Consider the following 25855-nt stretch of genomic DNA (forward strand, 5'->3'; position numbering starts at 1 on the left):
ATCAACTGTTCAGGCTGGTGGTGGTGTAATGGGGTGGGGGATATTTTCTTGGCACACTTTGGGCCCATTAGTACCAATTGAGCATCGTGTCAACGCCACAGCCTACCTGAGTATTGTTGCTGACCATGTCCATCCCTTTATGACCACAGTGCACACATCTTCTGATGGCTACTTCCAGCAGGATAACGCGCCATGTCATAAAGCGCGAATCATCTGAGACTGGTTTCTTAAACATGACAATGAGTTGACTGTACTCAAATGGCCTCCACAGTGACCAGAACTCAATCCAATAGAGCACCTTTGGGATGTGGTGGAACGGGAGTTTCGCATCATGGATGTGCTGCCAACAAATCTGCAGCAACTGCATGATGCTATCATGTCAATATGGAGCAAAATCTCAGAAATATTTCCAGTACCTTGTTGAATCTATGCCACGAAGGATTAAGGCAGTTCTGAAGGCAAAAGGGGGTCCAAACCCAGATACTAGTAAGGTGTACCTAATAAAGTGACCGGTGAGTGTATATGTTTTTTGAGTGCATACTTGAAACCCTAGAAAGCATGCTTACTTATCCAGATCTTTGGCATGTTTTTGGTGTGCGTTAGTAGGAATATGGCAGTCTAAGTTGAACAGATAATGGGTTTAGCATGCTGTCTGGTCGTGTATGATGTATGTGATGCATTTTATGTACCGTTTGCTCCAGATAATGTGTTGATGAGGTTAAGTGCAGCATGCGGTTTTTGAAGAGGGACAATAACAAAGCATTCCCCGTCATTTTAGCGGACTGTCTGTCCAGATTTTACAGTATGCGATGTCGTGTCTGAACTGGCTCGCACGTTAAATCACTGCTGATGATTTAATGGCTCATCAGAGCGGCTCTGTGTCTCGCTCCATGCATTAGTCTGGACATGCAGAGGGTATCCAGTGTTACAGGGTATCTCTCATTCTTCCTTAAAGGCATAGTCCCCCCTAAAATAGACATCATTTACTGTACGTTTTGGATTTCCCTTGTATATCAACACTATAAAACATGTCCATTAATTAAAGGTGCAGTATGTAAGTTTAACACCCAGTGGTTGAACTAGGTATTACACCCCTGGTTCAAAACACACATAAGAGCAGGTTGCCAAATTGACAACACCAACAAAGGCTGATTTAAGTCGTGTCCTAAATAAAAGCAACGGCACGCAATAGAAGGAGTATTCCCTGCTGAAAAATCCAGCTTAAACCAGCCTAGGCTGGTTGGCTGGTTTTAGCTGGTTGACCAGCCTGGTTTTAGAGGGGTTTTGGCCATTTCCAGGCTGGTTTCCAGCCATTTCCAGCCTGGTCTTAGCTGGTCAGACTGGAAAATGACCAGCTAAATCCAGCTAAAACCAGCTTGACTAGCCTGGTTTAAGCTGGACATAGCTGGTTTTGGCTGGGCTCCCAGCCTGGCTAGGCTGGTCAAGCTGGTTTTAGCTGGCCATTTTCTAGCCTGGAAATGGCCAAAACCCCTCTAAAACCAGGCTGGTCAACCAGCTAAAACCAGCCAACCAGTCTAGGCTGGTTTAAGCTATTTTTTTCAGCAGGGTTTTCCATATAAAAGGAGTCCTAACCAACACCTGTAATTTATATTTTAGAAAGGGTTTCTATTTCTTGCAGATGAACAACAAAAAACTGACAATAATCAGCTCAGGTAAACCTCATGTGCTTTATTCAGTGTTAAATGCTAATAATGTGAGTTTGAATGCCATTTTACATTACATTTATTGTCATACTCCTAAAAGCAGCAGCAGATTTAATTAGCAGCAGATAAAATTAAATTTAGAACAGTGACTAAGCCTCACATATCAGTGATTCAGCGTCTACATTTAATAATGTTAAAGAGGTTTAATGTGTATTAATTAGTTTATAAACGTTACCATATCATTGGAGTGCAGTGAGTGCACTATTCTGTGCTTCTGAATGGCTGTATTTAAAATTCTGCCGTGTTTCGTCTGGTGCAAACTGCACAATTGCTTTCTCTGGGCCAGCGGCCAGCCTTTTTTTTGGCCCGCCGAATACCTTGAGCCAAAGAGAGCCAAGAGAGTCTTCGGAGCGGAGTGAAATGAGAGGTGGAGTTTGCCCGAGTCTGGTAAAGATGGCATGCCATAATAAATAAGGGAAAGAAAACATAAGCTATAGCCTTATAGGCTGCGGGTCTTTTTGCTTATGATCGCCCTTATGTTTCCCTTTTAAGTGTAAGGCTGTTGCATAAAATAATAAAGGTTTAATTTATAAGTGACTTTTCTTTGCTGCGTCATCCTTGATGTTTCAATAACGCATAATAATCTTTACACCATATCAAAGACACATCAACCAGTAAAGGCTGTGGAGAGTTTTTGTCAAGTTTAGTGTGTTTGTGCGTGATATGTGCGTGTTTTTAGATGCCTGTATGTGAATGTGAGACCGGGCAAAAGAGCACTCCCTTCACAGCTCTGTTGATGCCGCGAGCGGCTTCTTTATTTGTTATGGAGATAATACACAATATAAATACAACAGAAAAACATAAAACTTTACAAATTACATGTTCACTTTTGAAGGCTCAAAACAACAGTGTCATATCTCGATAAAATAGCCTAAGCTATATTATATAATAGCTTAAGCTTGGCTCGCACTGGCCCGACAGTGGAAATGCAGCTATTGTATCCTTTGATTTGGCCCACCATCCCATCTGAGAGGAGAAGTGAGTATAATGGAGAGGGTTGGGGCGAATGCCTTTAACACAGAGATCGTCATTTAATCTGACGTAACCTTTTTTGTTTGTTTAATTGCTGAACTTCAAAACAAAAGCAAACTGAAATTAAATGTTGTAAATTAATTAGATTTTTTAAAATGTAAATACTGTCACTCGACAAATATAGGACTACGCAGGAGTAAATCAAGGTAAAACCTAGTGTAATTCTGTTGTAAATGAGATTATTTTGTTTTTATTGTAATAAGTTCATTATTAAATGTTAAAATAAACTGTATTATTTAATATTTAAAGCAATTAAAGCAAATTTTAATATTCTAGTATTTTTTTAAACATTATTAAATAAACTAGGAAATGACCCATGGCAACTATTTTTACCTTCAGCCCATTAGCCTCAATCAAGTTTGGTTTTTGGCCCTTCATAAGAAAAAGTTTGGACACTTTAAAAAGTTTGGTCTGCTTTAAAGCTATGAACAGTATTATTTCTTGCACCAGTAGGCCTTAAAACGCAATGTATATGTATTATGTTTGCAATTATTCCACAAATCACGTGCTAAACTGTGGAGCCTGGACAACTATAATGCCTACATGTCCTGCAATGTGCCTGGTGCTGCTGAATCAGTAGAATGTTCAGCCCTGAGAACATCCTCCATGTTACAGACTCTGGAAAACAACATGACCGCCAGGATTACCGTGATCCCGAGTCAATCCTAACAAAAGTGCTTCCAAAAGCTCAAACATCTCTGCAACTTATAATAAGACACAGGCTGTTCTGCCCACTAAGTGTAATTTCACAGATGTCAGACCTAGGAGATGCCCATATCATTTCAGTAAGTTAGGGCTCGCCGTGCCCACAACACGGCTTCCGCGAGACCGCATGCATGTGGTGAAAGCCCGGCTTCAGCGTAGGCCATGAATTAGGGAACATTAACCTTCTGGAGTGGTGACTCCTGCACGGTGTTATTTTCTGAAAACTGCTCCTGCGGCCATGTTTCTGTCATTTTTCTGCATCAGGTTCTAAGTTTTGTAATCTCTAGATAAAGTCAGTCTCTGTCAGCACCACATCATCATGTTATGATCAGCAGGTCTGATTCAAGTTATTTACTGCCAGCCTCTCTGGATGGAAACAAGCAGTAATGTTGATTAGTTGTAGCCGAGGTCATCTGTGTACAGAGATGAGGCTGGTGGAGTATCTCTGCTATATTGACCTTATTTTTCATGAACCTGCAGGAGCTTGAGACTTTCAGTCTTATTCACTTCCATTGATTTTTTTGAGGTTTAAAACTGTCTGTTTGTCACTGCTATGAGTCAATGGGATCAATGTGTTTCAATGGTCCGGCTCTTCCTCTTGTTAAAGGGCACTTATGAAGAAAATCATCCTTTGGGAGCTGTTTGGACAGAACTGTGTGTAGGTATTGTGTGTCCACAGCATTCTCCAGCCTCCGGCGACTAGACTGCAGCTCTGCACAAGACGTTTGGCCATAGGAGAAATTATCGTGGCCAACTGAGTCTGGTTTCTTTCTGGTTTTTTATCCTTCACTTTCGCCAATTGGTGAAGTTTTATTCCTCGCCGCTGTCGCCACTAGCTTGAATAGTTCGGGATCTGTAGAGCAGCGCATCGCTGGATTTACTGTTCAGTGTTTGGACTCTCAGTAGTGATTATTAAACCACACTGAACTGAACTGAACTGAACTTAAACTCTGAAAACTGAACTGACACTGTTTCAATTTACTATGATCTTCTGTGTGAAGCTGCTTTGACACAATTTACATTGTAACAGCGCTATACAAATAGAGGTGAATTGAATTGAATATTGGGGTAATATAAAGACAATAAGTCTCTTTTTTTCATTGATAAAAAATAGGATTCAAATCCCTCCCATTTTGAAGACCACCGCAACGTGACAGGAGTGCAGTTTCCCCACCCAACGATCCTATCTACGTTTGCCGTGCTAAAACTAAACTTTATAACAACATTGTGTGTGAACAAATATAACAAATAACTGCTTATAAAGTTTTTACTGTAGTAAGGGAAATCTGCTTCATTCTCTGGTGCTGTTCATCTATGTGAAGCCTACGGCTCTGACATGTACGTGGGAACGGTGGGCAAGGAGAACCAGCTTTAAAGGCACAGAAAATATCCCCCACACCATTACACCACCACCAGCCTGAACAGTGGATAAAAGGCAGGATGGATCCATGCTTTCATGTTGTTGATGCCAAATTCTGACCCGACCATCCAAATGTCGCAGCAGAACTCGAGACTCATCAGACCAGGCAACATTTCTCCAATCCTCTATTGTCCAGTTTTGGTGAGCCTGTGTGAATTGTAGCCTCAGTTTCCTGTTCTTAGCTGACAGGAGTGGCACCCGGTGTGGTCTTCTGCTGCTGTAGCACATCCGCCTCAAGGTTGGACGTGTTGTGTGTTCAGAGATGCTCCTCTGCAGACCTCGGTGGTAACGAGTGCCTATTTGAGTTACTGTTGCCTTTCTATCAGCTGGAACCAGTCTGGCCATTCTCCTCTGACCAATGGCATCAACAAGGCATTTGCACCCACATTCTCTGTAAACCCTGGAGATGGTTGTGCGTGAAAATCCCAGTAGATCAGCAGTTTCTGAAATACTCCAACAACCAGCCCCATTTAAAGTCCCATAAATCCCCTTTCTTCCTCATTCTGATGCTCAATTTGAACTGCAGCAGATCGTCTTGATCATGTCTACATGCCTAAATGCATTGAGTTGCTGCCATGTAATTGGCTGATTAGAAATTTGTGTTAAGGAGCAGTTGGACAGGTGTACCTATAAAGTGGTGAGTGTATACTGCCAGACTGAGGTACTTCGAGATAGTCAATTGTGTGAGGTGATGAGCTTGATACGAGATCTGGCAATTTGACAAACATGGACAAAATGTGACAAAACTAGATTGGGCCATATAAATTACTCGCTTGAAATAACTAAATGGGACGGTGGCGGAAGATGGGTGTGAAATACAGGAGGCTCCCAGGAAAAACGGGAGTCATGACAGTAAAAAAAGAGCCCAAGACAGAAAAACTACCATCAGGAGATTCTTATCTAGTAGGAGTCCAGCAGGCCACTCAGATAAAATCCATCTTCAGGCCTTGGTTTAATTATCTCTGTCAAACCTTCCTCGCTTCTCTTGGATTTATTTAACCAGGAGCAGTTTGGCCTTCAGAGTGGATTTTACTCTGCATGTGGGACACTAAATGTCTGGAAACATTTAAGGGATTCAGCAAGATTAATATTGGTGGGACTTATCAAACAAGCATTTGTAGAAGGGAAACTGCAGCAGGCAGTGTGAGATATGCTCTACATCTGTTCATCAAGATCACCGTGTAAAGGAAATAGAGGAACATCAACAGCTGTTCGGTGTCCTTTAATGCATTTATGATTGTGTAATCACTAATACAGTAGCTACCATTTAAAATTGGACAATTGTTTAAAATTTATAATTGTAATTATACTGTAACAGACATTACAGCCTATTTTTATCATTGATCTGCAGTTACTATCAAACCATGTTCATAGTAAGGTTAGTAATCAACATTTATACACAAGTATTTATGTTTATAAAGCATCTGTTTTTTCCTGTACCGTACCGTACTGTACCACTTAGTGGAAACGGGCCATAACGAAACATAAATATGTTTATGTCAAGTACTCTCAAATTATTTTTGCGGCTTGTTCAAACTACCTATTTGAAATGAGTTGAAACAACATAATTATATCTTTTTTGGGGGACAAGTTAATAGCTTTATTTTCTATCCACTTAAATGTGTTGAAACAATTACGTTAACTTAATTGATTTGTGTTAGGGTAGCATGAAGAAATTGCATGATAACCAGCATTTTTGCAGTGTGTTTTGGATGCTACTTGAGAATACACAAATACATTTGATAAATGTATCTTTCCCAACATGGGCTCATTCTGAAAATGTAGCCCTATATACATTTCTGGAGATCGTGAATTATGCAGCTAGAAGTATGCATGGCTGCATTTCGGTTTTAAAGCGAACGCTACGAGGCGGAATCACTGTCTGAAGGCAGGATAGCAGAGAAGGTAATAAAGTCCTCCAAAAATACAACAATCCCTCGCTGAATCCTTCCAGCAAACATACCCAACTGGTTCTGAGACATGCATAAAAATAACACAGGCAGTGAGGGTGTTCATTGCTAAAGATTTCCATTGTTTTCGGTTATTGGAGATGCCAGCCTGATCTCACGAGAAAACTGAAGTATTTTACGTTTTGTCAGTTTAGTGGCTAATTCGTACGAGTTCAGTCGTATGAAATTGTATGATTTTAAAAAAGAGGCGTGGCACCTAACCCCACCCCTAAACACAACCGTCATTGGTGGATGAGCAAATCGTACGAAGAAGTACGAATTAGATCGTACGAATTCATACGAATTAGCCACTAAATCAAAAAGTTACGACTTGCCGTGAGATTGTGTTGGAGATGCGGGTTTTGCCATCTGATAAAAGCACTCGATCCAAGTTACAGACTACCGTCTTGCACTTTTTTCAGCACCGAGATAATTAAGATGGTTTATTTATGTTTACTGAAGTACAAATATGTTTATTTGAAATGGTCAATTTATGTTTATTAACTTCACATGTATGTTTATTTTCAAAATGTAGGAATTTATCTGTTCCCCAGTTTGTACATGGGCTACCAGCAGCTGAGATTTCATTGTTAAATTTTTACATACACTAGGAACTACTTTTTTTTGGCTTTTAAGTAAAACAAATGTCTAGTGCAATAAATTGTTTAATTTTTTTTTCCTTAACGTTTTACTGCTCCTATTGCCTAAGCATAGAATTAAAAAAAAATGTGTCAAGCCATCAGAAAACCGTGTTAAAAAACCAAGGTATGTATTGTATCATAGACTAACTGTATTGTTGCATCCCTACTGGCTACATAATTCACGATCACCAGAAATGTATATAGGGCTACGTTTTCAGAATGAGCCTATATTGGAAATATGTGCTTGTGGGTACATATAGCTGCATTTTATGTGTAAAGCGAACGCTACAGGGATTTTCTGATCTATCTAGTTTGTTTGGTAGCTCAGACTTGGGACACAGAATGAAGCAGACCAGAGTTCGAGTCTGGCAAAGGACGGTTCTAGAATCCATGTAAAACGAATCCCAAAAAGAAGCTGTGTGACGTTGTGGAAGCTACAATGGCTTTTCTCTTCAAGTTTGATTTAGGGAAGGGGCATGAACTGTAGGTCAGTTGATATTAAGCTGATATATTATGCACACGGGCTTCTCTTACGAACAAGGACTGTAAGCTATGTCCTAGATATATCATTCTAGAGCACCTTTAAAAATCTGTAACTATGCAGGATCTACACTCTGGTCTTCACCCAGAAGGGGAAAGAGTAGAAGACCATCTCCATTGAGCCTACAATGCAGGTAATGTTGTCTGATTAGGTCAACCTTGCAGGCTTTCATCAGCAATGTGCTTTGGGACGTTCTTAGCAAAGTACCTTTTCTTTCCTAAGTACTTTGTCCACAAAGCTATTAGAGATATGGAATTGAATCCAAGTTTGGAACAATGCGCTTCACATTTCCACAATTTCACATTTCTCATATCTTGATTGCATGGAAATGGATCCGAACAAGACTCAAATTGTTAGGGATTGGCTCTGTCCCACGTTAAAGAGTGTTCAAACTTTTACACGATGCTCTGAAGCAGCTTCCATGCTCTAATCACAGTGTTGGCCATGAGAAGCCATCAGCAGTTCACGATGATAAAGCACTGAGAACAAAGACGAGGACTGCTCCGCCTGTGCTTTACTGCTCTTATGTGTTAGATATTCCATGTAAGGTTTGTTTGAGTCATTGTGGTCATCAAGATCCGCAGTGTATCATGCTGTAGAATAATCAGTTCTGCCTGAAATCCCAGAGCAATGCTTCTCAACCTTAGTTTTGGATGTCTCCCTAATCAAACAGACCTGATCCAACTCATCATCTCGTTTGTAGAGACTCCAAGGGTGTGTCAGATAAGAAAGACCTCCAAAAATGTGTGCTGCAAGGGGGCTTCCAGGAACACTGTCCTGGAAATGAGCTACTTAATCTTCCATCACATGGATCGTCTTTATTAAAATACACCCTGTTTAATAGTCCTGTTGCTTAAAGAAGAAAATTTTTAACTCTTTTGCTGCCACATTGCTGATTCAGGTTGGTCACTTTTAAAGGAAACTTGGAACACTTTAAATTAGGTTATAATTGGTGCTATTAACTACACTGGCTTATTACCTGCCTATTATTAAAATATGAACTGTTCATTGGTAGCTATTAAGTATGATTTCATTCTGCATCCTTAATCCTACCCACAACCTAAACCCAACCTTACTAACTATTAATAAATAGCAGATTAGTAGTTTATTAAGCTAGTAGTGTTAGTTTATGGTTAGTTAATATTGTGACCTAAACTAAAGAGTTACCAAAAACTCTACGTTGTTTGGAAAAGGCTCATTTTAATAGTACCCTAGAGTTAAATCATTGAGTTTTATCACTTTTTAATCCAATTAGAAAATCTCTGGGTCTGGTGGGAGCACTTTTAGCTTAGCTTAGCATAAATCATTGAATCGGATTAGACCATTAGCATCTTGCTCAGATTTCAAATAAAATTTTTGAAGATGTAAAGCTTGAATCTTTTTGTAGTTTTCTCATCGTGTACTAAGACTAACTTAAAATGAAAAGTTGATTTTTTTTTCTGGGTCAATATGGCTAGGAACTATACACTCTGTGAAAAATAAAGGTATGAGATCTGTCACTGGGGTGGTACCTTTTTAAAAGGTACAAATTTGTACCTAAAAGGTCCATATTAATACCTCAAGGGTTCATATTGGCAACTAAAAAGTACAAAAGTGCTCCTTTTAAAATTTGTAGGTACTAATATATACATTTCAGGTACCAATATGGACCCTTAAAGTACAAATGTGTACCTTTTAAAAAGGTACCACCCCAGTGACAGTTCTCGTACTTTTATTTCTGAGAGTGTACTCTTAATCCGGCGTAATAATCAAGGAACTTTGCTGACGTGCCATGACTGCAGCAGGTTTAGATTTAACTATGATTTTAGTACAACTGAACTGTTTAAAGAGCCCCTATTTTGCATTATAAAAGGTCATATTTTGGTTTTGGGGGTCTCCAACAACAGTATAATATGCATGCAAGGTCAAAAAACACTTTCATTGTCTTATAATCTGCATTTATTTTTACCTAATAATCCCAACAACTCCCATATGATTTGTTCAGTGATTCATTTGTTCCCAAACCCCTCCTTAGCGCGAAGCTAATCTGCGCTGATCGGACTGATGACCCAGTCTGTTGTGATCAGCAAGAGATGGAGAGAAATTCCCACCACAGCTATGAAGTAGCAGAGAGCCCAATGCAGAAATGCAAAAAGCAATGCAGTTAAACACTAGCATATACTCTTAACCCTAATCCCAAGTAATAACAACGACATGTTCAGTATTAATCCACACAGTGGCAAAAGTTTAACTATTTTGAAAATTGAGCGTGTCAATAGGAACAGGTGATAGTGGCCATAGCAAAGACAAACGACAGAGGGTCGCGAGTTCAGAAACACATTTAAATTGGTAAAGGAAGAAGCATGCGTCACGTTTTGGTTCGTGGTTTTGGACGCAATATGTGAACACCCCCACACAGATTTAACCTGAGAGATACAGTACAAGCACTGATCTATAATAGACAAGCAATTACAACTTATAACACACAATAAACACATATTTTAAAAACTACACAAAACGAGGCAACGATTTTAATCACACTTACATGTTATGATTCGGAGGAAGAAGAAACTGGTCCATATGAACTGCAACAGTTACTGTTAAAGTCCCTGTCAAAGTCCCATACAGCCAACGTCTGATGAATCCCCCGTTGCAGCGCAGGTTATTGTATCAAAAATCTGAAAAATGAAAGAAACAAACACAGCACTAGGTTGGCTATACTGTGGTATTGTTGTGAAATTTAAGTATTCCCCGCAGCCGAATCTCTATCTGTCAGTGATCATCATCTTCATGTCATGATCAGTCCCATGATCCCTCGCACTCTGCTAGTGTCTGAAGGGAAAGCGCGTTCACATTTTACCGGATCTGGAACTACATATTTGGTGATGTACCATATCGATGTCGATGCTTTCAAGCAAAAGATCCGAACCAAACTGGATTTATTTATTTGACTCTGAGTCAACTGTTTCATTAAAGAATCAATAGTTTTAGACACTGTGCACTTTCAGATTTAAACCTCAGCTAGATGGTTTCAATTCCCTAAAAGATGTGTTACACACTCAACACAGGCTCATTGTGAAAACGTAGCCCTGCGGACGTTTCTGGAGACAGCGAATTACGTTGGCGGAGGTACGTATGGCTGCATTTAATTTCTTTAAACGAACACTACGGGGGCGGTGTGACGCCGTTCCTTTTTGCACTTACCAGCTGACCGCTTACCTCCGTATGGACGGCATTCCGGCTGCAACCAGTTTGTCTCGTTAGCGCGCCACGTCCGTCAGCGAATTTGAGATGCAGAGAGGAGTTGACCACGAAGACGGGGGTTTGAGTCTGGTGAAGAGCGGTTCTAGGAAGCAGGTAAGACAAAACCAGAATCCAAAATATAAAACAAACAAGTGAATAGCAGGGATGTGGTAAAAAAAAAAAAAAAAAAAAGTCAGACGAGGTTTTTATTTTTTTGGATTGCTTTTGAAACGTGTTGGTTGGGTTTAGGGAAGGAGGAGGGTGGGTCAGCCGATCGTTCGCTCAGTCAGTCAGAAAGTCTGTCCAAAAGTGAGTCGACAGCGGCCTCGAAAAGCGTACACGGCGACCTCTGGTGGATTCGCGAAAACAAAAACTGCAGAAAAACGTGTCGCCGGGACGTATTTCGCGGTCTCCAGAAACGTCCGTGGAGGTAAGTTTTCAGAATGAGCCTGGGTTGCACTGCATGGAAGGTCATTTTCAAAAACCCATAATAGGGGCTCTTTAACTCTATGAAAGCTGTAAAATGGGCCTACTTCCAAAAACACTGGAGGGTTCCTTTAAGCTTACCAGTGAGAGATTAACCAAACTGAGAGAATTACCACGCAGTTGGTCTTTCCATGTCTATTGATCTGACCTTTTGTATTCACGCCTTCTGAATTCTCCAACACAGCCTCATTGTGAAAGCCATGTATGTATAGAGAGCTATGTATGGCCTAATTTCATCTTTAAAATGAACCCTACGGGGTGGTATAACGCCACCGATGGCATCTGTTTCTTTTCGCGCTACGAGCTGACCGCTTACCTCCATGTGGATGGCTTTTACCAGTTTGCTCAGTAGCTCGCCATGTATGTCATCGGACTTGAGACGAAGAGAGGAGTTGACCATGATGAAGGGGTTTGAATCTGGAAAAGAATGGTTCCAGAAGCCAGGTAAAACAAAAAAAATAAATAAACAAGTAAATAACAGGGTGAAAATGTGGTAAATGTGGTAAAAATCAGGTGGCCGCGAGGGCTTTTCTTTTCTGGATTGCTTTTGAAAACACTATTAGTGGGGTTTAGTGAAATTGGTGATCGGTGCTTTTAAAAACACTGTCGGTTGGGTTTAAGGAAGGGGGTGGGTGGGGAATCAGTCAGTCAGTCGACAGCAGTCTCTGGTGGATTTAGCACTCACGAAAGAAATTTGAAATCTGAAAAAGTGTACACAGCGACTTCTGGTGGATTCGTGAAAACAAACTGCAAAAGAACATACCTCCTGGGACGTATTTTGCGATCTCCAGAAATGTATTCAGGGGTACGTCCATAATGAGCATGGGTTTTGTTGATCCTTTCTTGATCCTTGTGTCTGATTTTAGGTTCCTGGAACCAATTCCAAAGCAAAACTAGACATTGACAGCTATCTAAAACATACACTAATGATCCAGACAAACACACTTGTATAATAAGGAACAGATGCAAGGTACAACTGCCCAAATATTCTTTGGCATCATTACTTGGTAGGAACTCTGAGCAAATTATGCTGTAATTCCTAAACACATTACTCAATAAAAGAGAAAAAAAGAATCAAATCAAGTTCGACATATTATGACATGCTTATGTACATTCAAATATGTATAAAAAATATGTATATTCCGATATATGTGTTGTTTAGGTCATTTGGATTTTTGGTATCACCTTAATCTAAAGGTACAGTAGGTGATTGTCTTCAGAAACATGTTTTGTTGTGCTGGTTGAAAGTCTCTTCACATTCCAATAGTAATGATTAAAGTAAATGATCTAAATGTATTTATATGTCTGTTATATTCTGGGTAAGACATAAGACTAAAAAAAATTTCATCCAATTAAATATTGTCGAGCTGATAATTCCCATAATTCTGATAAGTAGCCCAAACTGTCTGTCAACAAATGTAGATTTCATTCACGTGCACACAAGAGAGTGACAGCGGTAGACACAAATGCTGAATCAAAACTTTTGAAAATCCTGAATCAATATTGGAGTGAGTTTTGCACCATGGCTGAAGTATTTCTTTAAGACAGGTCATGTATGTTTTAAAACTATTTTAATCACGCAAAGCTGATGTAGATTGTGTTGTTGTGAATGGGTTATATGCACAGAAGTGTTGTTCAGCCACTGAAATCTTCCGGTGAAAGATCGATGTGACTATTTTCACTTTCATAAGGTCCTTTTACAGCATCGATAATGTAGATTTTAATTTAGTTTAACAACAAAACATCAGTAAATAGCGCTATTCTGCCTAGCCTGCTTTACTGAGGGCAAGTTGCTTTTATATTCACATTGATTCATTTTTAAACAATGACAACCAGTGACACGCTTACTATATTGTTCACCATGCTACTCCGAATATTCGCTCTGAAATACCATGTAAGAATGGCTTAGTAATAAGTGTAATTCCTGCAAGTCGCCGGCCAAACACTAAGCATACAGTAGTCGCTTTAGGACAAAGCGTGTGAGAGAGTGAGACCAGTGATTCTTGCATGCAGGAAATATCGCACATTATTACAAGTTTTGCTGCACAACTGAAAACTTGCTAGATATAATACAGTGTTTCATTTGGAGTTGTAGTATTATAAAGTACTGTAAAGTTTTCTAACTGGCAAATGCCATGATCTAGTGGGTCTCTGTCATCTTTAATGTGTGCGTTCATGATTTCAGGAGGCGTGGCTTTGGACGGCAGGGGAGGGACTGTGTTTCAAAGATATTATGCTAACTGGTTAGCATTTAGGCGGATCACCTACTGCACTTTTAAGAAAAAATTCACACTATTTACAACTGGATTAATACCTGCCTATTATTAAGATAATAACTGTGTATTAGCACTTATAGTGTATGATTACTTAACTAATCCTACCCAATACCTAAACCCGAGCTTACTAACTATTAATAAGCAGCTGATTAGTAGATTATTGAGCTAAAGGTCTTAGTTAACGGTTTGACATAGCATGAATTGTACATTAAAATTAAGTGTGACCATTTTACTTCCATTCACAGCTGGTGTAAGAAGAAGTTTCCGACTGAGCCGGAAGAAAAACACAAGCCAAGAGGTGAAACAGAAGATTGCGGAAGTGCATTCTGGGATACATTTACCAATATATCAGGAGGTCCTGCCTTACCAGAGAAAGCCTGAAGAGCCTTACCGCCTTGTGCTTCTAACAGGTGAGAAACATGGCTTAAAGAAAAAGGTAGTCCACAAATCTTGCGTTTTGTCATTACTTGGCTTGTTTGCTTTAATAAATGAACTTTTCAAACAGTTCTTAAAAGTTACAGCAGCCCACTTAAATTAATATTAAAGGTTTGAGATGTAAAAACACAGTGTAAACATGTATTTTAACAGTAATATACTGTGAATGTAAACTAAAGGAGTGGACTGTAAAACATAGTATGTGGCTGGCAACCCAGCTGCCAGAATTATTCCGTAAAATCAAGAAAAACAACAGTAGTTTTCTGTAAACCCTGAAGCAAATTTCCTCTGTGTCTTTGTGTGTCACCATTGTGGAGGAGAGTAGAGCCAGTGTTTGAGTCGGAGATGAACAGAGAAACACTGATGTTATTCTGCATGTTTCTTTATTTAAAGACAGTAGCTGTGTAGTTGCTGATGCAGTGAGAGTCTCTATGTTAATTCTTCCTCTATATGTGGGTGAGCTACAAGAGATTTTGGTTCAAGTGAACGTTTTGAAATAACAAAAATAAGTTTTTATTATAAATATGCTTGTGTTAAGCATAAAACACATTAGAAATATTTCTTCATATATATATATATATATATATAGGCAGCACGGTGGCGCAGTGGGTAGCACAATCGCCTCACAGAAAGAAGGTCGCTGGTTCGAGCACCGGCTGAGTCAGTTGGCTTTTCTGTGTGGAGCTTGCGTGTTCTCCCGTTGTTCGCGTGGGTTTTCTCTAGGTGCTTCGGTTTCCCCCACAAGTCCAAAGACATGTGGTATAGCTGAATTGAACAAGCTAAATTGTCCGTAGTGTATGTGTGTGAATGAGTGTGTATGGGTGTTTCCCAGTGATGGGTTGCACCTGGAAGGGAATCCGCTGCGTAAAAAAAACATATGCTGTATAAGTTGGTGGTTCATTCCGCTGTGGTGACCCCAGATTAATAAAGGGACTAAGCCATAAAGAAAATGAATGAATGATGAATATATATATATATATATATATATATATATATATATATATATATATATATATATATATATATATATATATATATATATATATATATATATATATATATATAAACCCAACTTCTACATAACTATTAATAAGCAGCTAATTAGTAGTTTACTAGATTTGGTTATGTTAGTCAATGGTTTGTTAATACAGTGAAGTTACCGCCAAATCTAAAGATCTATTGTGCTGGAAAAAGAACCTCACCGTCTAGTGCCACATTTATGTTCATATATCAGTGGTAGACGACCCAGGTTTTGACCTTGCTGAGATGATTTAACGTCTTTGAATTAAATCCTTGAACATACTGGCTCTTTGGCCAGACTTGTCAAGGCCCACTTGAAGTCCTTCTGTAGAGTTCGCTGTGCTCCTGTACATTTTCTGTTGTTTGTTTGGGAAAGAAGTCTCTCGTTCACCAACACCTTGCCAACAGCTGTTCTCACCCATGATATATCTAAGACTTAATGCTTTAAATTTACTGCAGGGACACATTTTTGATTCATCAGTGGATAAAGACTTGATCTCATACGCCTCATCAGATTTCCAAGTAGAATATCATGCATTTGTAAATACGCACATGCGAAATAGATTTTAGAAGTACAGAATAATGTATTTTAAACAATAGAAGTTTTATCCGCTTCCATTTACTTGAGAGAATATAAATTTGGACCCTCAGTTTGTTTACCAGTTGAAAAGTTCAGCATATCATGCCTAATGGAATGTCAACTTTTGATTACGGTCATTTTCTGAGCTCTTCATTGTAAAAAAGATATTGCTGCCTTAATTATTTGGATTAATCAAATGAACTTTTACAATCCAGGTTCATTCTGAAAACGTACCTCTATATACATTTCCGGAGAGCGCCAAATACATCCCAAGAGGTATGTTTTTTTTGTTTTCGCAAATCCACCAGAGGCTGCTGTGACCACTTTTCAGATCTCAAATTTCTCTTGGGATTGCCATTTGCACCTGCTGTTCTCACGTGAATCCGCTAGAGGCCGCTGTTGACTGACTGACTGACCTACCCTCCTCCTTCCCTAAACCCAACCAGTAGTGTTTTCAAAAGCACCGATTGACCAGCGCCCACCCACTTCCCTAAACTCAACCGACAGTGTTTTCAAAAGCAATCTAGAAAAAGTAAAGCCTTCGCGGCCACCCGATTTTTACCACGTTTTCAGAATTTACCACATTCTCACTCTGTTATTTACTTATGTTACTTTTTTGGCTTTTGTTTTTGGCTTACCCAACTTCTGGAACTGCTCTTTACCAGAATCGAACACTGTAGTCCCGGTTAACTCCGCTGTGCGTCTCAAATCCTCTGGCGTATGCGATGAGCCACTGGACAAACTGGTGACAGTGGGAAAGCCGTCCAAATGGAGGTAAGCGGTCAGCTGGTAAGTGCGAAAAGGAACAGCGTCACACCGCTCGTAGTGTTCGTTTTTAAAGTCGAAATGCAGCCATACGTAGCTCTGGCTACATTATTTTTTGATCTCCAGAAATGCATATAGGGGTATGTTTTCAGAATGAGCCAGTGTTGCAAATGGAATTTAGCATAAAATAAAACTATGCAGTGTTTCCATTCAATGAATCACAGAGGAGAGAATCGTCACTGCATGATAAATTGGCACCAAATATCAAAAAGGTAAACAGAGTAAGCGCAAGTCTTTTTATTCTATATTAAATAACTTGTGCCTTAGATGACAATGTCGACACACAATAAGTGTGGTTTATTCATAAACTAATTTCGAGAGGATCACGTGCTTATGATCAACATGGCTGGCTCCTCATTAGCTCCGTAATCTGACCCATTAGATGATTACAGAAGCATTATAAATAACCAGAGTTTTTCACTCCAGTTACCTTCGTCTTGAAGCCCCCCCCCCCCCCCTCTTCCACCCCTACTTCCTCCCCTTTTTCCGATAGGGTGACACGGTGGCTCAGTGGCTAGCACTGTTGCCTCACAGCAAGAACACCGCTAGTCTAACCTCTTATCGGGCTGGTTAGTGTTTCTGTGTGGAGTTTACATGTTCTCCCCGTGTTCGCGTGGGTTTTCCCCCGGGTCCCCCGGTTTCCTCCCACCATCCAAAAACAAACCATAGCCAATCGACTGAACCAAATTATCACCTAAAACAACCTTAGTTTACACTTCTCACACGGCGACAAGCAGGGGAGTTCTCGAGACCTACCTGAGCTCGAACTCCCCTCTCGCCCTTCTAACGAGAGGGAGCCCCGGGCTCGAGGATATTACGAGCTCAGGGCTCTCTCCCGGGACAGCATGCCAAATACGCTTTATTGATTATCAGCTAAGTGTGAACTCTTGAAACATGTGGTGGCTTTTGGAGAGCAGACGCTCAAGACAGTTCTCGAGGTAATAATAATTATTATATAATAATAATAATAATAATAAAGTATAATAATAATGAACCACTGTGATGACAGACTTTAAGGGATTTTAATATGACCAAAACAAATTTCAGATGCTTTACTGTGTGTTCGGCCCACTGGTTTGTCCATTAATGCTGTCCATCGCACCCATTTTTATCATCACATGATTTCTTATAACAAAATCACATGACTTTTTTAATGCACAAAGTGGAATTTATTTTGTGAAAGTGTTTCTGCTGTAGTTTATGCACATTTTTCTTGTCAAATAATAAGTTTGATGCTCTTAAGTGCATTTTCAAAATTCATGCACATCTTTTTATGCAATAATCCAAAATCTGTTTACAGGTGGTTGGAAGCTCATGACAATTTTATTTATATAGCATAATTTTTAAGAACAAATTTGTGTCAATGTGATTTCCAAACAAATGAACAGAAAGGAAAACAAACAAATAAAAAACAGTCACACCTCCAAACAGCCTAAAATATGTATTTAACCGAGAATGGCGCCTGTTTTATTGACGGTGGTGAGGCATTGCAAAGCCTGAGGGCTGCAAAACAGAAAACACAATCTCCCCACAATCCCTACAGATCCTGATTGAAGGACCAAAGGGATGCTGACGTAAAGTCAGTAACTCACTGAGGTAAACAGGAGTCATACCATTTAGACATTTAAAAACAATAACTCCAATTTTTTAAACTGAACTCTAATCTGAACAGGCAGCCACTGTCAGAATATAAGCATTTTGAACAGGTTTTAACCGGTGATTGGCTTTATCTAGTTTCAGTTAGTGATCTCTGATCCCTCAGGCAGCACTGCATTAAGAATCCTCATTCATCTATAAGCAATATCACCACATGGGCTCAGGACTACTTTGGCAAACCTTTTATTAAGTACCACAATACGTAGTACACACACAAATGCCATTTAAAACGGCACTGTGCCAAAACGAAGCCCTATGTTAACAGTGTCCAGAAGCGCCGTCCACTTCTCTGGGCTCGGAGGTATCTGGGATGGTCCATCACACAGTGGAAATGTGTACTGTGGTCAGATGAATCAGTATTTCAGCATTTATTTATTTATTTTTTTGGAAGAAATGGATGCCGTGTGCTCTGGACCAAAGAATAAAAGGATCTTTCAGACTGTTACCAGCAAGAGGTCCAAAAGCCAGGTTTTAACCAGCTGACTGGCAAAATGAAGTGAGTTGAAATACTCCATAAAGTAACCGTAAACAAGTTTATTTGATGGCCAAACATAAACAAAATATTATTATTTTTATATCTGACTTTAGTTATATTGATATCAGACAAATAATACACATTTTAGAGGTTCAAGACATCCTGGAGTACTTTTTTTGAGATTCTAACAGATTTGTATGTGTTGAGCATTAGTTAAGACAACGTTAGAACATGTTAGTTTTAATTGTGGAGAAAACTGAATAATTTTGAGCTTTTGTCAGCTAACTTCATCTTCCGGGTTTAAAAAAATTTTTGGGGCAGGATCAAAATCGTTGATGTAGCGCGAATCTGCTAGTGGAGTGACGCGTCGGTTTCTCATTATTATTCATAGCGGAGTTTTCTTATCCTATGAGAAGACCCTGCTTCTTAATTATTCATGAGAGCACATGCTTTCCGAAGGCAAGGCAGACCTGCCAAGCTGTGAGACCCAATGACTGGGTGAGACCGTGTCTGCCTACAGCACGGGTCATGTGAGTTTGTTTCCATGATCCACTGGGTTTGTTGCATGTTTTTTCCCGTAATGCTTTCAGGGCTGATACAGCAAAGCTGTTGGTTTACAGCAAGCATTTTTGTCGGAAGAGCTGTACAAGAACTGGAGAATGGCTGACTTTGTCTTTTATCAGTTGAGTTCATTACCATTCAGACACATCATTGCTGTGTTCGCCCATGTTTAAAATCCTCCAGATTACCGGCAGGGTTAATGGTTGGAATAGACAGAAACCTCCTAGGTCCTCCTAAGTCCTCCTCATTTATAGTGTTTATATAAACACGATTATCTTTATGATGATATAACAAATTGTAGTCATGTGAATATGAAATTACGAATAACAAATGTAGCAGGACATTAAATGACTTACTCTTTATTTCTTTGCATTTTAACTTTGTAAACTATAAAGTCATGGGTCTCCTCACAGTTTGTGTCTCATTTTGTGACTGACAACAGTTGTTCGCTCCTCTGCTCTGCCGGCCACGCCCACTCCTCCCTCTGCTCACAGCGCTGCTCCACGCCCATCTCGGAGCATTTTTTAAAAGAATTCTGAGGTAGACTTGAACCGAAAGAGGAGGGTTCATGACCCTTTAAAAATTATCCACAAACATTTGTCTCCCCAAAACTACATATATCTTTTAAAGTCATAATAATTTTCACGAACATTCTAATATGTGCATTTTAATGTACAATTCTCATTATTATTAAACCATTAATTTTGACTTTTGCCTAAATAAACTTTAAATTTTCTGCTTATTAATAGTAGTTGGTTTTAAAAATTGGCTAGGATTAAAGATGTAGAATAAGATCATGCAGAATATTCATTCATTCACTCTATTTCCTTCGGCTTAGTCTTTATTTCAGAGGTCGCGACAGCAGAATGAACCGCCAACTATTTCAGCATATGTTTTTTTTATGCAGCGGATGCCCTTCCAGCTGCAACCCAGTATTGGGAAACACACTCAATCACACACACACACACACTCATACACTATGGACAATTTAGCTTATTCAATTCACCTATAGGACATGTGTTTGGTCTGTGGGGGAAACCGGAGAACCCAGAGGAAACCCACGAACATGTAAACTCCATAGAGAAATGCCAACTGGCGCAGCCGGGACTTGAACCAGCGACCTTCTTGCTGTGAGGTGATCGTACTACCCACTGAGCCATAAGTACTAATAAACAGCCAATTTCTTACATATAAGCAGGTAAGAAGCCACTATGAGATGAACAAGATGCCTGCCATACTTTGAGCCCACCAAAGCAGTTTGCTCATCCCTAAAGAGCAGGTTGTTGTGCAAATTACTAGGTTCGCTCCTAATGTATGTCATTCTCATGAGTTTACATTGGCCACAGGAGCAGTATGCTAACATCTAATTTGACTAAACTCCGTGATCGCTGCTTGCTTAGGTATGTCATATAGAAGTATAACTTAACAGACACGCCGGAATGAAAATATACTGTATCTTCCTTAATATGTTTGCTCAACTGGCTACAGGCAGAGCTTGCAAATATTCCGGAGAGCATCGAGCCGCAGGTTTGTTTTGCGAGATGAGCGCTGGTGGATGACGACAGCGAGGGCAGGCAGAAAGCTCTTGTCAGGTCAGACAAGATACTTTAATGTTGGATTATTCAACCTCAATGCGATTTGGTTCCTTCTGTGGAACTCATCAGCTGTGAAAAGCCAAAGTTGACCACATTGGCTAAAGGCATTTGATGCAGAATGCCAAGAATTTCACCCCTGAATCAGAAAAACAATTGCAACCAGTGTAGCGATTGCATATTTACTATGAATTTCTAGATGTGCACCCTCAGGGAACAACAGAAACTTGTCTGTTTGTGCATGGCAGATGTTGGCTTTTACTCTCATTCGAATGGGCACCAGACAGATTCTTCATTTTCACTACTGAAGTATGACTTTTTCTTTTGGAGTGCTCAGGCCAGAGCTGAGACTGGATCTGTGTTTTGGAAAGGGTGTAAGAAAATGGTCCCCAGGTAGGTAACTAGGCAACAGTGCTGTGTAATATCAATGTGCCTGCTGCAGTTATGGTACGGCAGCAAATTTCATTGAGTATTACGCCGGATTGAGAGTATAGTTCCTCGCTATATCAATCTAGAAAATAGCAGCTCTTTGTTTTCCGTCAGTCTCATTACACGATGTAACCACAGATAAGTCAAACTTTAAATAGGAAAATTATCTAAAAACTCTTTTTTTTTTTTTGGTGAGATGCTAATGGTCTAATCCGATTCAATGGTCTATGCTAAGCTAAGCTAAAATTTCACTCCTGAATCACTTGCAGCCAGTGTTGTGATTTTTTTTTTAGATGTGCACCCTCAGGGAACATCTTGTCTGTTGCATGGCAGATGTTGACTTTTAGTCTCCCTCAAATGGGCACCAGACAGATTCTTCATTTTCACTACTGAAGTATGACTTTTCCTTATGGGAGTGCACAGGCCAGAGCTGAGACTGGATCTGTGTTTTGGAAAGGGTGTGAGAAAATAGTTCCCAGATAGATAACTAGGCAACAGTGCTGTGTAATATCAATGTGCCTGCTGCAGTTATGGTACGGCAGCAATGTTCCTTGATTATTACGGCGGAATGAGAATATAGTTCCTCGCTATATCAATCTAGAAAATAGCAGCTCTTTGTTTTCCGTCAGTCTCATTACACGATGTAGCTACAGATGAGTCAAACTTTAAATAAAAAAATTGTCAAAACTTTTTTCTTATTTTTTTTTTGGTGAGACGCTAATGGTCTAATCTGATTCAATGATCTATGCTAAGCTAAGCTAAAATTTCACTCCTGAATCAGGACAGTTGCTGCCAGTGTTGTAAATTTTTTAGATGAGCAACCGCAGGGAACATCTTGTCTATTTATGCAAGGCAGATGTTGGCTTTTAGTCTCATTCGAATGGGCACCAGACAGATTCTTCATTTTCACTACTGAAGTAGGACTTTTTCTTTTGGAGTGGTCAGGCTAGAGCTGAGACTGGATCTGTGTTTTAGAAAGGGTGTGAGAAAATAGTCCTCAGCTACAGCGCTGCGTAATGTCAATGCGCTTGCTTCAGTTATGGTACAGCAGCAAAGTTCATTGATGGAATGAGAGCATAGTTCCTGGCCATATCAATCTAGAAAATAGCAGCTCTTCATTTTCCGTCAGTCTCATTACATGATGTAACAACAAATAAGTCAAGCTTTAAATAGGAAAATTATCAATATGTATTTTTTTTAAGTTGTGAGATGCTAATGGTCTAATCCAATTCAATGATCTATGCTAAGCTAAGCTAAAATTTCACTCCTGAATCAGAAGGACAATTACAGCCAATGTAGCGACTGCATATTTACTTTCAGTTTCTAGATATGCACCCTCAGGGAACATCTTGTCTGTTGCATGGCAGATGTTGGCTTTTACTCTCATTCGAATGGGCACCAGACAGATTCTTCATTTTCCTTACTGAAGTATGACTTTTCCTTATGGGATTGCTCAGGCCAGAGCTGAGACTGGATCTGTATTTTGGAAAGGGTGCGAGTAGCGGGAGCCACAGCCTGAAATCAATACAGCATTACCCCATCATCCTCATACTTGCATCCCAGTGATGGAAACAGCAGATGCCTGCTGGAATAATGGGCCACTTCATGGTCCAGACAGTCCATGAAGGCTTTAAAATACAGTACATGTCCGCCTACAAACAAGAAGCTGTTCGTGTAGCACTTCACCAGCCAAGTCTGCAGTCTTTTATATCGGGCGTGAGATAAAAGAGAAAATATTTGAACAGGGATGATGAGCGCACAGACTGAAGGTACTGCCGAATTTAGATAAGCGTGTTTATACTGAGTGAGTTATTCAGTGAATGTTGAGCGCTGCTTTATTGCTTTGTCAGTGTTGATTCATTTGTGATAAACGTTTGTGTGTGTTGCACAGGGCCTAGCGGGGTTGGTGTGACCGAGTTGAAGAGAAGACTTTTACTCTCAGATCCAGAACACTTTGGTGTGGCTGTGCCATGTAAGTCCATTTAACATTTGTGCATTAAGTAAACCTGATAATCTCAGACAAAGCAGTGAGGTGCCATGTACAAGGATGTATTTTCGTTTTAAAACGCTTAAGTTTGTTACCTGGTGTCAGGCCAGGATTAAGAATTCAGAGGCCCCTGGGCACAATGTCTTGTAGGCCCCCTACCTGGCCGCATCCCTATAGTTGAATTAAAAAATAAGATTATTCATTCATTCATTTTCTTTTCGGCTTAGTCCCTTTATTAATCCGGGGTCGCCACAGTGGAATGAACCGCCAACTTATCCAGCATATGTTTTAAGCAGCGGATGCCCTTCCAGCTGCAACCCATCTCTGGGAAACATCCATACACACTCATTCACCCAGTCGAACGCAAGGAGAACATGCAAACTCCACACAGAAATGGCAACTGACCCATCCGAGGCTTGAACCGGCGACCTTCTTGATGAGGTGACAGCACTACCTACTGTGCCACTGCATCGCCCAGCACCAATCAATCCACAATAATTTAGTGGCAGCTATTTATTTATTTATTTATTGTGTATTTACGTGAGTACATTTCAATTATTAATATCAACAGTAAAATCATATTGGGGTGGCCAGAGTTTGGGGTGGTCAGCCTTGGAGGCGCCCCTGCAGAGGAAACCCACACCAACACGGGGAGAACATGCAAACTCCACACAGAAATGCCAACTGGCCCAGCTGGGACTTGAACCAGTGACCTTCTTGCTGTGAGGCGACAGTGCTAACCACTGAGTGCCACCAGAATAATTGATTAGCATGTAAAGTAGCAACCCTCCTAAACAGAAAAACAAACTGACAAACAAGAATCAAAACCGGCCATATTTTAGCCTTGATTCCACACACTTGTAAACGTTCATCAATAATCTGCAGGCAGACCATCAATTATTTTTTAGTTTTTCCACACTGAGGCCTAAAGCTGTGGAACAACATGAGCAACTTTTCCCTGAGTGTCCGAGAGTGATGTGGACAGGGCTTGATAGAGCGACGAAAGAACAGGATAATCACAGCCGCTAACAGCTAGACTTTTTTTCTCGTATTCTGGAAAGATGCCACGTTTCTGCCTGTTTCTCCCGTCTCCAGAAGCTCAAACTAACAGCTTTCCTTATTTCTGACTCGGCTCCAAGCTTCCGAGCTGAAGTGAAACAGGGTTAGCGGCTAACTCTGTCTGACGCGTACATTTATTTGATTTATGGCGTCTGAGTATTAAGTGCCAAAGTCGATTGGTAAGACGATGGCAAACATGTAGCGTACACGGCTAATGATAACCACAACTAATACACTGCTGTGATCACACTGTTTCTAGCTCTGGAATAAAAGGATTGGGACATCTTTTGGCTGTATTTTTCCTTGTAAAACTTGTACTACAAAGCTGACAACTAGCTTATATTTGCTGTTTGTATGTTATATTGATGGATGTAGATCACTGTTATTAGCTTTAGCAATATTAGCGATATCACTTAGCATGCTTCATGAACAGTTTTTTCTCTCTCTGAGTGTCTGTGTGTGTATATATACTGCAATCTTTGTTTGTAAACTAAAGACTGAATCTCTTTCTTGAATTTTGCGTTTTACAAACACAAATATAAATGCAGCGATGCGAAGGATTAATAAACGCATGCAAATCACCGTCATTTACAATTTATGTTGCGTGGGTGTTGAGATCTCGATCTTTTAATGATTAATCATGCAGCTTACACTGAATGTATTAATGCAGGCTAAACAAGTAGTGACAGAAAACACCTTTAATAACCTAAGAAACCCACCACACACCTAGAAACCCACCACAACTTCTTCTGTCATTATATTTTACAGAAAAGCCCAAATGCTTTCATACATGTGATTTGAATGACGCGAGTGGCAAACTCTCTGCCATCGTTACAAGTTTAGTATCAATCTACAAGTAAAACAATTTATTAATCCACAGGTCACGTGTGTAATCTGAACCGTGGGTTTTAATCAGTATAAATCGCTATCAACTGTGATCTGTTACACCCCTATTTCCTATCTATCCAAGAGGTCCCATGGTGTCATTACACACCCTCTAACAGGCAACCTGGAGCTAAGAGGGGACATTTTTCATTTTTCAGATCCCCACTTGGACATGCTTTAACCTCTTACGGTCCAGTGTGTTGTTTTTTTTACATGCGTTTTTATTTCCCTTTGCTATTTGGGCTTATTGGAACCTAATTAGAGTAAAAATCGAAGTATCATCTTTTGATACGATGCACTTTTAGAGAAAAAGGATGTCCATATATGTGGACTTGTGGTCCGAATTTACATAAAA

The 25855-nt window shown here is 39.9% G+C and overlaps 1 protein-coding gene across 1 annotated transcript in view; it reads left to right on the forward strand.

Moving 5' to 3' along the window:
• The window catches only part of mpp7b (MAGUK p55 scaffold protein 7b), a 106059-nt gene that overhangs the window by 59792 nt on the left and 20412 nt on the right, over window positions 1-25855 (forward strand). The window contains exons 12-13 of the mRNA XM_056464638.1: window positions 14242-14406; window positions 23461-23541. Of these exons, the coding sequence (XP_056320613.1) occupies window positions 14242-14406; window positions 23461-23541 (246 nt within the window). The remainder of the gene's footprint in view (window positions 1-14241; window positions 14407-23460; window positions 23542-25855) is intronic.

Source organism: Danio aesculapii, chromosome 2, assembly GCF_903798145.1.
Source record: "Danio aesculapii chromosome 2, fDanAes4.1, whole genome shotgun sequence".
NCBI lineage: Eukaryota > Metazoa > Chordata > Actinopteri > Cypriniformes > Danionidae > Danio > Danio aesculapii.